Below are 16,037 nucleotides of genomic sequence, written 5' to 3' on the forward strand. Positions count from 1 at the left end.
AAATATACGCCGCGGCGCAGGCGCCTGCCTAAGCTAACATGTTCGGCTGCGCAGAAACCCGAGCAACGGGGACTCCGTTTGGCGAGGAGGATATTTACGTACACCCCACTTCACAAAACAACTGCAACCATCACAAGCATTTCTCAAAACATCGGTCCCGAGAGAGTTGTTTTCATCACCGAAAGGATGGCTCACTGGAATTAGTCTCCTAACTAAAATAGCTTTCTATGCAATCAACAAGAGCGAAGCGAGCGGCGCATGATGAAGAGCCCACAAGCTAATTAGGGTATCCCTTTTCTGACTCTCCATTCTAGCTTTTGTCGTTGGCCCAAAACGGGCATTCGACCCCAATCTGAACGCAAATAGAAACAAAGAAATAACATTTCCTCATGAACGCCTGGGGGGAAGTGGTCATGAGAAGGCTCACACCGTGGACTCGGGAGCTGCCCCGTTCCTGTTGTTTTCTTTCCTCGAAGCGTCCTCGGTGGGCGCCTCGTTCTCCCAGAAACGGGTCTTCTTGTCTCTGCCCTTGATCAGACCATAGATGTCAAATGGGTCGAAGAGTGTGACGAGAAAGTTCCGTTCATCCTTATAGCCAGGACCAAGAATCTCGGTAACGCCGTCCTTGGCCAGATACACCTTTGTGCTGCTCGGGAGGTATCGCCTTGGATGACGAACATTCCACAAAACCTGGTTGCAAATCATCAGGACCGCTTCGAAGACGTAGAAGAACCATTCGTATCTGATGATTGGGCTGAACGACATAGGATCCATGCCTTCCTCGAAATGCAGCTTGGCGAGGCTGAAGTATTCGACGATGCGGTATATCGTCCTGACCGTGATGAGCGCACTGCTAATGTACAGCGTCAACAAGGCGCCGTTGAGCTTGGCATTTCGAATGCCGTTCTTGATACACTGGCGTTGGAAGTAGGCAGCTGTCAGCACAAAGAGGAAGATGACTCCGATCTGGATAAGCAGCGCCGCCTTCAGGAGGGCTTTGCCGATGTTCTGTCTTGACATGGGCAAGTCCGAATTCGATGCGTTGATGGCACCATTCGCATTCAATGCTTCGACAATGCCCGATATAGCGGCGAACGTCGTCAGGACGCGGCCAGGATGCATCGGTGCGAGCTGAGGTACGTAATAGAGAATCCGTCCGAGAATCTGGTAGTTGCCTAGCTCATAGAGAGGTCTGTCTCCAGGTCAGCAGTCATTCATGCCTTGCTTCGATGGCATACACTTACGGCGCCGCATATATGAGAACAGTACTGCTCAGGAAGATGTCAAGGTTATCATAGTTGAATGTCCCGATTTCCCTCAGGATGAAACCGCTGGTGAACAGCAAAGCGCAAAAGGTATAAACGCCCATGAGCTTCCAGCACTTGTAGTGGCTATAATAACCGTCAGCAACAGCGGTGATAGCATGCATGTAATATCATGACCTACATGCATTGCCAGATATGGCAAAGCCCTGATGCACCAAAGGCTACCGTAAAGAATACTGGCGCCCCTTTGTTGGGTGCATAGAACCAGAGGCTCCCATCCACTGAGACCAAAGTTAGTGACTCGATTCCCTTCAGATATGTGAGGCGACTATGTTACCATATTTGCCGTTTTCGCTCATCGTCAGCAAGGCTGGCTGGTGTAACCGCTCATTCAGGTATCAGAAGTTCGATATCGTGGGCTTTGTATGTCACAAAGCTTGGGAGATGCCTCGACGTGTCAAATTCTTCTCCAAGAGAAAAGGTGAACATGCCCACAAGGACTTCGACAGTATTTCTTTCCACGGTGAAGGCTTGAGAGCGTCCGTCATCTTTATATAAAATTTCCATGCAGACCTTCGGTCCATGTCTTACGACGAGGGCGTCGTTGGCAGGTACAACGGCCAGCCACCAAGGGGGCTCAGTGACCAATCACAATTCAAGGATCCGCTCGTAACGACACGAAATACGGTGCACGGTTCAGTGCATCTTCACTCATGAGCCAAATTGGTGGACCAAGCGATCCCTAATTGGGACTTATACAACGAGGTTGCAGGTAGATCCCGCACCGTAGGGCGCACCAGCAGATGCCAGCTACTGCCGTGACCCGATTGAACTTTGTCTCATGTTACTCTGTGGCTGCGCTTGGAAATGACGATTCGTCCCCAGACATCTCACTTGGCACCGTACTGCTCGCTTTCTACCCGCATCACTAGCGCTTTTAGCGCATAGCCAAATCTCTGTCCGCTGAGCCTTGTCGACTCTGAGCCCAGGGATTGTCTGCAGATTGTCTTGTCAAGATGTCAAGAGCCTCTAAAGAGAATCACGGCAGTGCATTATGGAGATGTGGCATTGTTGACTCGGTGCCCAATGCGTTCTAGATGCAACCATCATATATCAAGCCTGCTGTCTCGGTAGCGTCAGGCTCGTCAGAAGCTTAAAGTGACCGTGAGGAGCTGCCATGAAGCTGCATCTACCAAATACAGCTAGATGTCGCGAAAATTCTAAAGTCCTGGCCCTTGAGCCCATCAGAAGGCGGCGCGGCAAGGCGTTCCAGCAGGCTGCTTATCGGGTAATATAACACTCCGGCTCAGCCCTACGTTGACCTAGTTGCCCAATTGTATCCTCCCTCTACGGAGACAAGTTGCTCTCGTAACATAACTCTTGAACGGTTCAATGGCGTGTCAGGAAATCACATCACGTGGAGATGATTGCGAAACTTGGTCCATGGAAGTGCTTGACGGTCCTCGGTCAGGATACCGAGATGAATGTCTGCGCCACCACCATTGCCCGAGATGAGGCATCACAATCTCCGGACGTAGGCGCAACTTGACGGCCGGCCGAGTATTGTAACAGAGCACGCTCCGGGCTTAAGCACCGGCGTGGGTTTCATTTGCATGAGTGTTTAGCTGCAAGTGCTCTTAAGTCGTCCGTGATTAATGGAAGCCGCCGGCTATCAAGACTGCGTCCTACAACGTATATCTTGAGGTCTGAATCCATCGTGGCAAGATCTGCTGTCTTGTTGTAACCACTTTTCTCAATGTGGGAAACTTGCCAAACGAGGCGTGACTTGCCCCCGAAGTTTCTCATCTCGCATTCGCATCAAAAAGGAATGCAAGTCCATGTATACATAGTTTCTACGGATAGCCAAACAATATGTTATCAAAATTTCCGCGCAAGAAGGCAATGTTCTCGATTACAGACCGTTAAGTTAGGATGACTCTCACATTCTTGATCTTTTAAGGATCTTAATCCCAAAACTTCTAATTAAGATGACTGCTATCCCCCTCTTCCTAGTATTCTCAGCCGCAGTTGTAGCTGTCTTCCAATATTCTATCATCGAAGCATGCAAAGTTAGACCTATTCTGTCACCAGGTCTCCTACGCACAGCAATCTTCTGGGCGCAACAGACCGAATAAGGACGGTGGGTCCTGTAGAGTGTGCCGCATCTGAAGTGTGTCATGATCTATATCAAAACCCTTTGCGTTCACCTTGCCCTTGAATAGAAGTCAGAATGCTAGCGGTACCAATTTTTAAGTAGCTGGCACCAGTATCCAAGCTTCTAGCCCAGCTCTATCGATATTGTGCTCCGAAACTGAAATTTTTTTCGAGTAAATGGCGGCGAACTGTAGTGAAATGGTTGGAGATACTTCAATGGACAGCTCAGCGTGGATCACCTTTTCACTAAAGTTTTCGTACTCACGGGCTGTTGTCCCTAAAGAGGATGAGACGGCGGTCGCTGAGCTATCAAAATCCGTAGAGTATGAGCGTATACGGTTGCGACAGTGGCGTGGATTAGTGAAAAGAAATATTAAAATAATATATACAATGAACATGATTTAATCGAATGTTTTTCATGAGTACGGCAAGGTCGTGGAAATGTGCCTGCATATGACCTTAGATGCTCCAACAGTGTGCAACGTCAGTGCAATCCGCTAGCCGCTGTACTAGAAAAATTAAGCACCTCACTTTTTTTTGACCTTCCTTGACCAACACCACATCGACATCAGCCATTACCTGCACTTACCTACTTCAGAACACGAATTCAAGGAAACAGAAAGACTATTCACCATGAGTTCACAAGGCTATATCAAGAAAAGCGACAAGGAGGTTGCCGCCGACTTCACCTCATACTACCTGCAGCGCGCCACGCAAGAGTTTGCAGACGACCTGGACAAGGTGCGCAACGCAGACGATTTTCGCGCCGACGCTCTACCTTTGCTGGTTCATGCGTTGCAGCAGGGCACGGCAACCTTCTCGCCTGCTGACAAGAGGAGGATAGTAACAGCAGAGCCGTCTAATGCGAAGGAGTGAGCGGGCGCCATGATAGTCAACGCCTCCACTTCCGTCGCTCCAATGATGAGGACATGGGCCAGAGAGAGACGGGCTCTTCATTCTTACCGTGGCCCATCATGCATCTTAAGCCGCCAAAGTCTCCTGGACGCTGAGGATGGTGCTCGTGCCACCTTGAAAGCGGTGACGCATGACTAATCGGGCTCACCAAGCATGCTTCTGCTGTTGCCAGCTTGGCCAACGGCGCCCAACACATTTTCAAGTCATGAGGCTCACATTTTGGAGTTGTGGATGGCCTCATACCTGAAGCAGGAGAGCTACTGAAGGAACGATGCCAAGGCTGTTTTCGAAAAAGGAAATGGGAACCACGATGTCACAGGTGGTGAGTCTCTCGCCCGGCCAAAAATCGGTATTGGCTGATTACGACAGCACTACGAATCGGAAGCGGAAGGATGGCTTGGCTCGAATGAATATAAATCATATCGGAGTTTCTGGGCAGCTCTAGCACGCGAGGGCAAATACTCTTCGTAAATGTCTTTCTACTCCTTGCAGAGAAAGCCGCCTCTGTTCCCCCACCTACAATAATTTCCTCCCGCGTCATGACTAGAAACAGTTGGGAAAATCAGAGAGCATAGCGCCATAGCATACTCCACTGATTCACGAGTCTTCTTCCGTCTTCTAGGATCTCAATGTGACATGCATGTCTAACATGACACCGGATAGTGAGGCAGATCTTGTACATCGAGTACACCCGGCCAAGCACTAAAATTGCAGTGAAAACAGCAAAACTGCCAATCTGGCAGTTAGTGACATAGTGACATTACAGCCTCTAATGTTGGTTCTGGTTGGAATGGAGTAGGTAGGGTTCTCGAGATAGCTTTGTTAAATGAAAATAAGTATTAGCTTGGATCCTTGTGAACGAAACTGTACCACGAGCGAGGTTTCTCTCCACATCCAGGGAAATTAGCGTATGGTGATGAGCTGGTGATATTCAACGCTTACAAGACAGCTTCGTCGGCGATCACACTGGGCAATCTATACAACATCCCATTACTACAACAATCTATTACTCGCTACTTGCAGTGAAATCAGTATGTACCCATTGTCATTTGTCTTTCTCTGTTCCAGGTTCTTTTCTGACTTCGCGAGCCCATGAGGCCTCAAAGGGAACGAACAACCCACTAAGAACGGTATTTTATATATTGGTAAACCTCGAATCTGCATGGCCAGTCGGACTATACATCGGGATATATACGGCAAGTAGTTGGTTGTGAAAACCTTGACTCTATAACACATGACTTACTCAGCAGTCTTGACTCTGCAACTCCTCATAGCACTGTTAACACACGAACCATGAGACTGACTATCCAAACATTAACAACTTCTTTATAATCCTGACTAAACTATGTATGATTTCCTTTTCCATCCTCTCGACTATCAAAAAAGAGCGTTTTTGCTTTCTCACAGGGTATCATGCAAGCCATGCTATTACCATGACATGAGCCATTTCGTCATCCTGCCTCCAAGCAGTCGTTTCCTTCCCAATGCTGTTTCGTGAAATCCGGGTATCTCTGGATGATGGACTAGAAGCGAAAGAAGAGCAAAACAAGTGGGGAGATATTAGGTCCCACGCCGGTTACGCCAGAATTCGATGCGTCGTCGAGCTGCACCAAGGTCTCGACTCATCTGCAAAAGTGCCCACCCACGGACTGGTCTCCATCTGTCCTGTACCACTTCCTCAAACGCGTGACAAGCCGCGAGCTGGCCAGCCGGCCTCCCTGCGGACTGCCCATCCCTTGATTGCGATTACGATTATCTCCCAGGCCATGAGGAGGCCGACAATACCCATCGTCACGGTGTAAATGAACATAGCGTCCAGGTCATAATGCTCCATGCCTCCAACAGTGTCGCTGCTCTGCAGAAACGTGTCAGTACACCGAAACAGTCAAGAAATCCAGATTAAACACTCACGCTTGCCATAAAAATAATTCCGCCGGAAATCAGACCAAAGGAAGCCAGGAGCTCAGTTGGTGGACGCGAAGGCATGATAGAGCGGGGCGGCTTCAGGTAGGTGAGGACATAGGTGAAGCCACGGGCGAAAGACGCACCAGCAAGCAAATTGCCCCATTGCTTGTGGACCATGCTGGAAATCATGCTTGCTTGTGTATGAGAGCTCATCATCATTCCTGTCAATAGAATAACCAGCGCCGGAATCGGATTCATCGAGAAGCGGTATGTTTCTGGCTCCTCCAAGTTTTGGCGGTCCTGATCGTTGTGTGCATGACCTGGATATGTGTTGGCGCTTTCTGTCACCGTTGTGTTAAGCAAATCGCGGATCCGAATCGACTCAATGAGCATGCCGCACTGAGGGAGGATTAGCAATCAGAGTAACATGAATTGATCCAAGACTCGATTCCTCACCATTCCGCCACCGATGAAAAGCACCGTGATAGAAATATGCTCCATGTCCGTGGGAGTCCACTCTCCACCCCAACCGCCGAGATGCTCCAGGAAGATGTTTGTCGAACCGTAGAAGAAAATCAGAAAACTCTCCACGAATTCAGCGCTTGGCCGCCACTTCTGGCCTGCCGTCTTGGGACGGATATTCCAGGCCTATTTTCAACTTGTTAGTGGGATTAATCATTTTTGTATGATATTTTCAAGAATTACGTACCCAGCCGAGCTCGCCAAAGCTTCCTGCCCATCGTCCGAGAGTGAAGAGACCTAGCCAGACGAATACGCCACCTTTAATCCAATGCGCCAAACCATTGAAGATTGCACGGCCCTCCTGGATTTTTTGTTAGCAACAGCAGTCAAAATATCTGCAGAAACAACACTTACAAAGAAACGCCCGTACGTAATGATGCCTGTGCACAACGCAATGAAACCGAGAATCAAACTTGTTCGGTCAACAAAGTTGTACCCGAAAACCAGGAATTTCCATGCTCGTGACGAAATCAAGCCCCCGACTTTCTTCGCAAACGCCTGAACAGCTCCTCCACGAGACACGGCCGGAACGTCTGCCTCGAGGTCAACATCCAGATAATCATCGTCGTCTGCATACTCCTTGCGAGCCTCGTGCAGCGGGCTCTCGATTTCGTCCTCGTTGGTCGACACGGAGTGGCTGCGGAGCGACTCGGTGTTCGGCTCGGTGCCCTGCCCGCTGTCATTGGACCGGCGGAAGTGGCCAGAGACCCGCGATTCGTTTAGGCGAAGATGCTCGGCCATGGCCTCCGTGGACACGGGGATGAACCCCTGGCGTTCGGCGCTCACTTTCGACCTGCCGCTGTCCTTGCCGCTGAATGCGCCCGCGACCCGGCCGACGAGGCCAACGACCACCTGCGCCGAAATCACCCACGTCACCAGCCATCCGAGCTTGTGGTGAGCATTGTTCGGGTACAGATCCGGGGTGTTCGTGTTGTAGACGACTCCGAAGAGCACTCCGGCTCCGTTCACCGCCAGGAAGACAAATTGCAGCATCAGCGTGTACCGCGAGCGTGCAATTGAGAGCATTACAGCTACGGCAGAAAAACTCATGTCAGCGCCACCCCATGCGCCAGCAAATACGCGCGCAAAAACCGCCACGCATAGTTAGCTATGAACACTTACCAACTGGCAAAACAAAAACCCATCCCAGAACCATAAGCGCAATGTGCGTCATGATGGCACCCGTGTGTTCTGGGTGGGCGAAATAAGTCGGCGGATACTCAGAATCGGGCTTTGGCTCGCTAGGCGCGCCCATGTCCATATCCATGTCCATATCCCCATGCTCATCGCCGTGGGCGAGGGCGGCTGGGACAAGTCCCAGAACCGCAATGCCCGCCAGAAAATAAAATGCTGATCTCGCAGTCGGCCCCATCAGGGTGTTTTATCTGCTGCTCCAATTCACTCCGGCTAGAAGGATACAAGTCAAGAATGAAGCTAGAATATAGGGTGAGGGTACGCTACTCCTCCGCCTAGCCAATGCGATGCGCCCAGGGCTCGTGTAAGTGCTGTGTATGCGCGCGCCGATTTCAAAATAGACCCCTGCTGTCTTGGGTCGAGGGCAAGTAAATAAGCAGGGAAATAGACAATGCGCCTCAAGGAGTCGAGTTTAGTTTACAGGGGAAAGCGCAAAGAGCTCTAGATTTATTACGGAGGGAGGTCGCAAACCTTCTTCGTGTGCCGGGGCGGGAGGGTAGAGAGAAGCTCTCGAGATGACGGAGGAAGGGCAAACTCTGAGACCAGGCATCATGGACGGCGAGGGAGCTGTATATAGTATATTTATTAACTGCGCTGGGGACGGTACGGTACGGTAGGCACGGCATTCTGGACAAGCTCTTCGGCGCGGCGCTGATTGGTAATTCGAGCTCCATTGAAGCTCTCTTGATCGAAAGAGGAAAAAAAGGGCGACCCGGGGTTTGCCCCGTCAGTCAGTCAGTCCCAGTCGCCTCGCGCGCGCCCAGCGCATCAGTCATACCACCAGGTGGCCCTTGGACCATGGTGCGCGATGCCTTTTCCGTAGATGTTTCGGGGGCCTTGTCAGGCTTGTCTGTGGGTAATGGAAGCTGTACGGAGTACAATGGAATCGCCAAGATCCGAAGCTTCCGAAGGCGTCGACAAAGAATGGAAAGACGGCAGCGAGCTTTGGGCGCGAGGCCGGACGGTGCGCCAGCACTGTGTGGGGAGCTTGAACCTCCTACTCTGACTTACACGCTCTCTCTCCCATCCCATCCCATGCTTGCCATCCATTGGCTTACACAGGTAGAATTTGCTGTGCGTACACTACAAGGCGAGGATGAGGTAGTAGTGTACATACTGCTGGTACTACACACATGTCGATACTCACACACTTGACCTCGGAAGGCTGTGACTGCACCTGCAAGGCGCAAGCTGTCGAAGGAAGCCCGGGCAGGACCATCAACGCCACAATACCCCAGGTACATGGACTAATACCGGCTTCGTGGGCAAGTTTCTTGCACATGCTGCGTATACCGTACGTGTCGACTTACGCATGTTGATTGTGACCTCGTGTCCATCCACTGTAGCCTGCTGGTTTCGTCTTGCTGCATTGCATGTGTATGGCTATTGTGGTAGGCCGTAGATGTTGGTCTCTGTGGAGCATCCGAGTCCACGTGTAGGCAGATGGATATCTGTCATGTCGCTCGATAGGCCCCAAAAGCGGTACTCCGTTTGCGAGCAATCGACAATCGCCCGAGAGCAGTGCAGGCGGGATCAACGCCGGACATAAGAAGATGCTGGTCGGCCGGCCTCGTCGGATCGTGGCTGGGATGGGTACCCGCCACTCCGGCAAAGCTACCCCGGATGTCTCTTAAGGCAGATCATGGGCCCATGCCTTTACACAGGGCAATTACTGGGTGCTCGCAAACGGAGCACCCTTTTGGGGTTAAATCGCGATCCTCTCCCACTTCATTCTTTTTTGCGCATACGCAACATGCCACTAGTCCAATACGCTCTGTTACTAGCCTGTGTGGATTTCTTCTCTTGAGGGTGATCGGAGAGTGCAAGCGGAGATATGTGGTCCTCCGGAGAGTTTCGAAAATGAAGCGGTCAGCCTTGGGACTTCTTGGACTTTTCTTGGGTCACCACCAAATCCCTCGCCCGCCATGTTGGGTCAATCACTGCTTTGAAAGTGCAAAAACAGAAGAGACAGATGTAGATCAGAAGGGCAATGAGTTGCCCAGAGGAATACAAGCTGGCAACCTCTTCCATCCCTATCCCTTCTACACGTTGAAGATGCGACCTTGGAGATTTGGGTTCCTCGGGACGGTGCCACCTCCTGCCACCTGGCTGGCCTTGTCGGACTGCGTGAAAAGGCAGCAACGTACGATCCTGCAGGAGGAGGACGCTGAGTCTCTGACAGCCGGGCGGGACACTTGGAGTCAGAATCGAGACGACGCTATTCGCAGGTACACAGTGCGCAGGCATTCGCGCTTTACGGAGCCTCATCGTGCGATTTGATGAGGTCGGTGTAGCAGCGCTAAATCAATCGACAGGCAGGTGGGTGCCGATGCAAGGCGGGTGGGTGAGGTACTGTGCTGTATACTATGTAAGGTAGGGTAAGGTAAGGCCAGCTCGAGTACGCCGTGTCTAATCACAACGACTTGTGCTCCAACCATCTCCAAGTGCCGGCCGAAAAACGGCGAGTAGCGTAGCAGCAGATCAATAAATCAATCTGCACCTCATGGTTCTGTGCAGCCAGGGAGGTTATCATTTCATGGTCTTTGTGCCCATCGCGAACATAACGGTTCCGTACTGTCTTAGTCACCCGAGGTTCCCCGTCCCTCTAAATGACTCTTGACTTCCGCACAACCCGTTTGCAGAAGGACTCAAAGATGTCATCGACTTGGTTATTTGAACTCATGATATCGAGTTTCTTATCGGCATTCATGTCCCGGATACGATCCTATCGACATAGGCTTGTGGTCCGTGGGATTCAGTCCGTTTCGTCCAGGTACCGAGTTCTTAGCTATCTTGCCAGGTAGGTACACAATACACACACCGCAAAACTCTGGCGAAACACTCTTCCATGTTCCCATGCACATTTTCTCACGGCAGACCCCAACCTCATGCATGGCGCTGGGACCACTTGGCGCCTGACAAGACTCGGTTGAGCGCTAGATGCCACCCTACCTAATCATCCTGATGACTCTTTTTTTGGTGATATTGCGCTAGGGCGTGGTCTTCTGCGCGGTTGTCCAACCCCACCCTGATGATGATCATCACCTTGAGGGGTCCTTTACCGGAGTTGTCACTCCCTTATACGATTCTTCGAAGCGAGGAGTTGAATTATGAACGTGTTAATGGCCCAGAGTCAGAGATCACCAGTTGTGATATTCCATGAGCGAGCTAAACAGCATCGACCTCGCTCCTCGTCTGGACGGTAGAAAATCACTCCAGTGCACGTAACTTTACAATACTGTAGCTACATGGAAGGGACTCTCGGGATGTCATCATCGACTTATTCTCCGTCACGGCGCCGGGGTTCAACGAGCTGTGGATTACATGCCGTAAAATCCCTGTCAGGCCATACCTGGACTTGCATCCCTCAAAACATCCTACCTCCCAACCGTCAGAGGTCGTACCAGGTCGAAATGTACCCCGGCCGTTACCGACCACCCATTTTACCTTCAATGAAGCCATTCGAAGGCCGAGCACGGTTCCGATCCTCTTTGCACCTCCATCACAACGATGCACAAACACGGATCACCGGCAAGTCTCCTGGCGAAGAGCAGAATTTATGAAATTCACAAACCCTCTTCTTGGCACCCGCCTGAACGATATTGTGCTCGACTCCAGTCTCTCGAACCCGATATCCACCCCGGACACTACGCATACAACAAATTCGAAAAGAATATTAAACGCCGAATAAGTGGATACAGTGCCCGTGAAGTAGTCCTGCTGACTTGAATCCCGCAGGAATAGGTGTGACTGGTTTGATGGCCGTCGTGGAGACAGCTGTCTGGACAAAGTCGTTCTTACTAATCGACTAATACAACTAATTAATACACGCCTAGCCAACCAACAGAAAAAATTCTTACCAAAAGATTCATTCGGCGAAGCCCACATGATCGCGATTCCCGAAGCTTCCGGCGTCCGTATTGGCTGTGGCCATCGGTCCGCCGCGGGCGCCATTGGAAGAGGTCTTCCGGCAAGTCGGAAACCCCATGACTGTGAAGATGAGATCTACTTGTCCTGTGTGTCGGTGTCAACTACATCGATTAGAATATTGTGCATTGAATGTTTCTCAGATATGCGTCAACAGGTGGATATATACTCTGATACAGATAATTGAGGCTCTGCGGTCACTTTCTGGAATTGACGTCACGATGACGGCCAAATGACGGCCCCAAGACCCAATTAAGGCAATCAAGGCGACTACCAACATATGAGAGGATGCAAGCTGAGTATAGGGCTGAACCAGTTCGGCAGCTTGCGTTGTCAGCAACATCACAGTATTTGCTTCCAACCGAGTTATAGAGTAGATCTATCCTTGAGTCTCCACCTCCCTCCCTCTTGCGACACCTTGCCTTCCTTTTCTAGCTTCTTGAGTATCTGTATCACGCCTCCTTGAGCTGGCAGGTGCAGACTTTCGGGTACATCCGCATATATGACCTTGACCAGCTCCATTGGCGCCCACGCAGCACCTTCCTCGCTGCTTGCATTAGGCGAACGTAACGTCTCGAGTACTTGGTTCTCGCGTTGTTGTCGATGCATGATGTACTCCTGTATTTTTGCTGGCCCATCGTCTATTACTGGGCCGTGACCTGGGTACGCTTTCCCCTTGAAGAGCTTCTTCATCTGCGCCAAGCTGGCAAGATAGGTATGCAAATCCTCGAAAACAGCTGTACCTTGGCCAAGGACATTGTCTGCAGTGAACATTGCGTCTTCCTCCTCAAATACAAAGACCATATGGTCGACCGTATGCCCGGGAGTGTGGAATGCGGTCAGGCTTGCTCCGTCAACCTTGAAATTCTGGCCATCTGATATTTCCGACTGGCCGCTCTCTGGCTCGTTTTTGTAGATCTTCGTCTCTGGTGATATGTCCAGGAGCTGGCTGATACCGCCGACATGGTCATGATGCCAATGGCTGATCAGTGAGCTTGCGATAGAAGCCTTCTCTTCTTCCAAAGTCTTCTTGATAGCTGCTATCCACGAAGGCTTCCCCTCACCGGTGTCTATGAGCAGCCTCTTGGAGCCAGTACCGAGGATGTATGTATTGGTGCCCTGCAGGGTGAATTTGCCAGGGTTGCCGCCCAGAATGCGGATGCAAGCTGGACTGAGGCGTTCAACCTCGGGAAGGTGCACGAGCTGAATGGCCATCCTTGCTGCCGAAAGTGAGGCTATTCGCATTCGGGGTAAGGTAAGTAAGTGGTTATAAGTCCCACGCGGCCCCCGCCGTGATGCACCCCAGAAATAAGGTCTAAGTCTGCGTATCAAGAGGCGACACAGACTTTCCGAGGCCTGCAGATACACGATTGCACTCTGCCAATCTATCTGATATTCGCCTTCTTTCTGCTGTGGGATGTATGTGGACAAAGTGATATTAATACGCTTCCTGTGGTTCGTCAGAGAGCATGTGAACTTCACCTCAGTAGGAGCAGGACGAGGGAGGGCTCTTCGATTGACAGACAGCGGGGCTGAGGGGTCGTGCATCTGCGCTACCGAGGCTGAAGTGCATGAGGTGATCCGGGCTGTCAGTGTGCTAATTAGAGGCTAGCCGTCCCGTCCAGGCGCTGCGTTAGTGGGCTTGTGTAGGTAATCCGGCCGCTGAGAAACCAGGGCGAGCGGGAAGCTTACTGCATACCTAGTAAGGGGGTCCTGGAAATTACCGTCCGGCCGCTACTGTACTACTGATCGATAAGCTTTGGTGAGAACGCCCCGATAAGGAATTTCGCAACCTCGCCGTTCGCTGAGCCGAGCTGGATGCTGGATTACCGACTGACGCCCTGCAGCTCCCAAGACTCAGAATAGCCCCAATCTCTCCTCAGCTTCGGTATAGTGACCGTGAGACTCTTCTCTGCACTTCTGTCTCCTCCTTGTTCAGCCGATTGATGCTAATCTAAGTGCTTTCCAGGCCCAGACCCCAGCCTCGCACACACGCACGAGACCCTTCACCCCCAGAAGAGGGTGTCTCTCATTCCCAAGCTACATCGAATTACACGCTGTCTGCCATAAGACCACCTCGAGCAATTACTCGATATTTCTTGAAGATTCGCCGGTTTCTATCTACAGAGACTCTTCAAATAATCGACGTCTGGCTCCGACCGTTTACCGCATAATTCCTGCACGGTTCAACCCGTCGATCAAAGCCGCCTGCAACCTTGGCCCATCACAGCAACACCACGAGCTTGACGAAGCCACCTGAAGGGCTTGTGAGCCATATTACAGAAGATGGCGGCCCGTCCCTCTACCCCTGCGTCGCCGAAGAATGTCAAGATCAGGTCTCCGACGCCAGGCACACCGGTCTTTGGCTGTGGTCAGTTTGCCTCGCTTTGTCCGCTTGGGCGGAACCGCCTCTAACCTGCTTGCAGAACATGTGCAGCGCCTCCTCAGCCAGACCCAGGAAGTGACCAACACGAGCGTTGCGCACTACAAGATGATCCTACGAGGCATATTCGACAGCATTCCAATTGTCCCCCAGACTTCCAAGAGCTCCGACGGCAATGCCATCACCACCCTCACATCCAATTACCTGTGCCTACAATGCCCGTCTACAGTCACCGAGGAGGAACGTCTAAAGCATGGAAATAAGAAGATGCACAGATTTTGTACGTTGTGAATCCATGCGGTTTCCAGCCGGTACAATGATCTAATACTCTCTAGATGTCGACTCTCGGAGCGGTGCTCTTTACTGCCAGATGTGTGATGATTTCGTTTGGGACCCAACGCTCGAAGATCTTCGAGTGCGGAAGATTGGAACCGGATCATTCTCAAGTATGCATCAGACATGTAACTGGTGCCCCAATTTATAATACTGACATACAGACAGGCCGCAAGAGGAAGCATGATGAACTTTTCGCAGATACTGTAAAAGAGGACCCGCGCTACATTTCTTCCAACACCACAACAGCATCGTGCCGGGCGAATGGCCTGCGCGGCATCTACAATGCCGGTGCCACATGCTATCAGAACGTCGTCCTGCAGAGTTTCCTGCACAACCCCTTATTACGCAACTTCTACCTTAGTGATGGTCACCAGAGCTCTGACTGTAAAGAGGAGCAGTGCCTCAGCTGTGCGATGGACGACATGTTTCAAGACTTCTACGCTGCAGAGAACACAAACGGCTATACAGCTGCAAATATCCTTTCCGGATTCTGGGTGTCTGAGAAGAAAGCTTTCGAGAACCTGGTGACGACAAAGGAGCAAGATGCACATGAGTTCTTCCAGTTCTTGGCGGAAGAGCTTCACGAAAAGAACGGGGATGGAAAGAAGCCGGAGACCGGCAGTGAGCACAGCTGCAACTGCATCATTCATCAGACCTTCTACGGCAAGCTACAGACTACAACTACGTGCCAGCACTGCAATGGTGTGACCAACCAGGTCCAGTCCTTCTTGGACCTCAGTCTTGGATTGGAAAATCTGGCACAAAAGCGTGGCAAGAAGGGCGGCAAGATTCCTGGACTAACCTTGCAGGAATGTCTTGACGAGGAATATATCAAGTCAGACAAGTGCGAATATCGGTGCCACAACTGCAACTCTCCACAGCAAGCACGTCGACACACCACCATCAAGCGCCTCCCGAATGTACTCTCAATTCAGCTCAAGGTAGGCATAATTCTTATTATGATCCATTTCAAAGACGCACAATACTAATTCAATCACAGCGGTTCGAATTCAAGCAAGGCCGGCGCGATGCTGCCGCAAAAATTGACACACCCGTGCATTTCCCCCTTCAACTCAATATGCTCCCGTATACGAATCGTTCTAGAGGCCACGATGCGAAGGAGAACATTGAGCTGGCGAGGTCCTGCACGTATGATCTCCTCAGTGTTGTGGTGCATGTAGGAGAGATCGACACCGGCCATTACGTTTCGTATTGTAGAGTTGGCGACCAGGTAAGCTCAGGAACACTCTCTGCCCAGAAGAATCCTATGTTAACTGTTCAAAAGTGGTTCGCGTTCAACGACCATCGAGTCGAGCTGGCATCAAAGTCTGATGTGCTGGGAGCGCGGGCGTATCTTCTCTTCTACATCATCCGGTCACTGGCATAGAGTCCGGAGGCAGGAGAGTTGCAGATGGAATCATCACATAACTCAACCC

The 16,037-nt window shown here is 51.1% G+C and overlaps 5 protein-coding genes across 5 annotated transcripts; 2 read left to right on the plus strand and 3 right to left on the minus strand.

Moving 5' to 3' along the window:
- Positions 1–423: 423 nt before the first annotated feature.
- On the minus strand, positions 424–1,624 carry UCRPA7_1903 (putative rta1 domain protein; the record flags this gene model as incomplete). Its single annotated transcript, XM_007914482.1, has 4 exons — positions 424–1,192; positions 1,245–1,391; positions 1,447–1,546; positions 1,603–1,624. The coding sequence occupies 4 exons, from the start codon at positions 1,622–1,624 to the stop codon at positions 424–426; spliced, it is 1,038 nt and encodes a 345-aa protein (XP_007912673.1).
- Positions 1,625–4,052: 2,428 nt separating this feature from the next.
- UCRPA7_1904 (putative ribosome assembly protein 3 protein) lies at positions 4,053–4,295 on the plus strand (the record flags this gene model as incomplete). Its single annotated transcript, XM_007914483.1, has 1 exon — positions 4,053–4,295. The coding sequence occupies one exon, from the start codon at positions 4,053–4,055 to the stop codon at positions 4,293–4,295; it is 243 nt and encodes an 80-aa protein (XP_007912674.1).
- Positions 4,296–6,012: 1,717 nt separating this feature from the next.
- On the minus strand, positions 6,013–8,133 carry UCRPA7_1905 (putative integral membrane protein; the record flags this gene model as incomplete). Its single annotated transcript, XM_007914484.1, has 6 exons — positions 6,013–6,189; positions 6,246–6,638; positions 6,696–6,887; positions 6,949–7,062; positions 7,116–7,792; positions 7,884–8,133. The coding sequence occupies 6 exons, from the start codon at positions 8,131–8,133 to the stop codon at positions 6,013–6,015; spliced, it is 1,803 nt and encodes a 600-aa protein (XP_007912675.1).
- A 4,115-nt stretch (positions 8,134–12,248) lies between these two features.
- UCRPA7_1906 (putative metallo-beta-lactamase domain protein) lies at positions 12,249–13,127 on the minus strand (the record flags this gene model as incomplete). The annotated part of the gene is made up of 1 exon (XM_007914485.1): positions 12,249–13,127. One exon carries the CDS (start codon positions 13,125–13,127, stop codon positions 12,249–12,251), a length of 879 nt encoding a protein of 292 aa, XP_007912676.1.
- Positions 13,128–14,168: 1,041 nt separating this feature from the next.
- On the plus strand, positions 14,169–15,988 carry UCRPA7_1907 (putative ubiquitin carboxyl-terminal hydrolase-like protein; the record flags this gene model as incomplete). Its single annotated transcript, XM_007914486.1, has 6 exons — positions 14,169–14,253; positions 14,309–14,545; positions 14,601–14,711; positions 14,767–15,542; positions 15,602–15,832; positions 15,887–15,988. The coding sequence occupies 6 exons, from the start codon at positions 14,169–14,171 to the stop codon at positions 15,986–15,988; spliced, it is 1,542 nt and encodes a 513-aa protein (XP_007912677.1).
- Between the last annotated feature and the right edge of the window lie 49 nt (positions 15,989–16,037).

Source organism: Phaeoacremonium minimum (genome assembly GCF_000392275.1).
Source record: "Phaeoacremonium minimum UCRPA7 unplaced genomic scaffold PA7_03_scaffold_140, whole genome shotgun sequence".
In the NCBI taxonomy this organism is placed as follows: Eukaryota; Fungi; Ascomycota; class Sordariomycetes; order Togniniales; family Togniniaceae; genus Phaeoacremonium; species Phaeoacremonium minimum.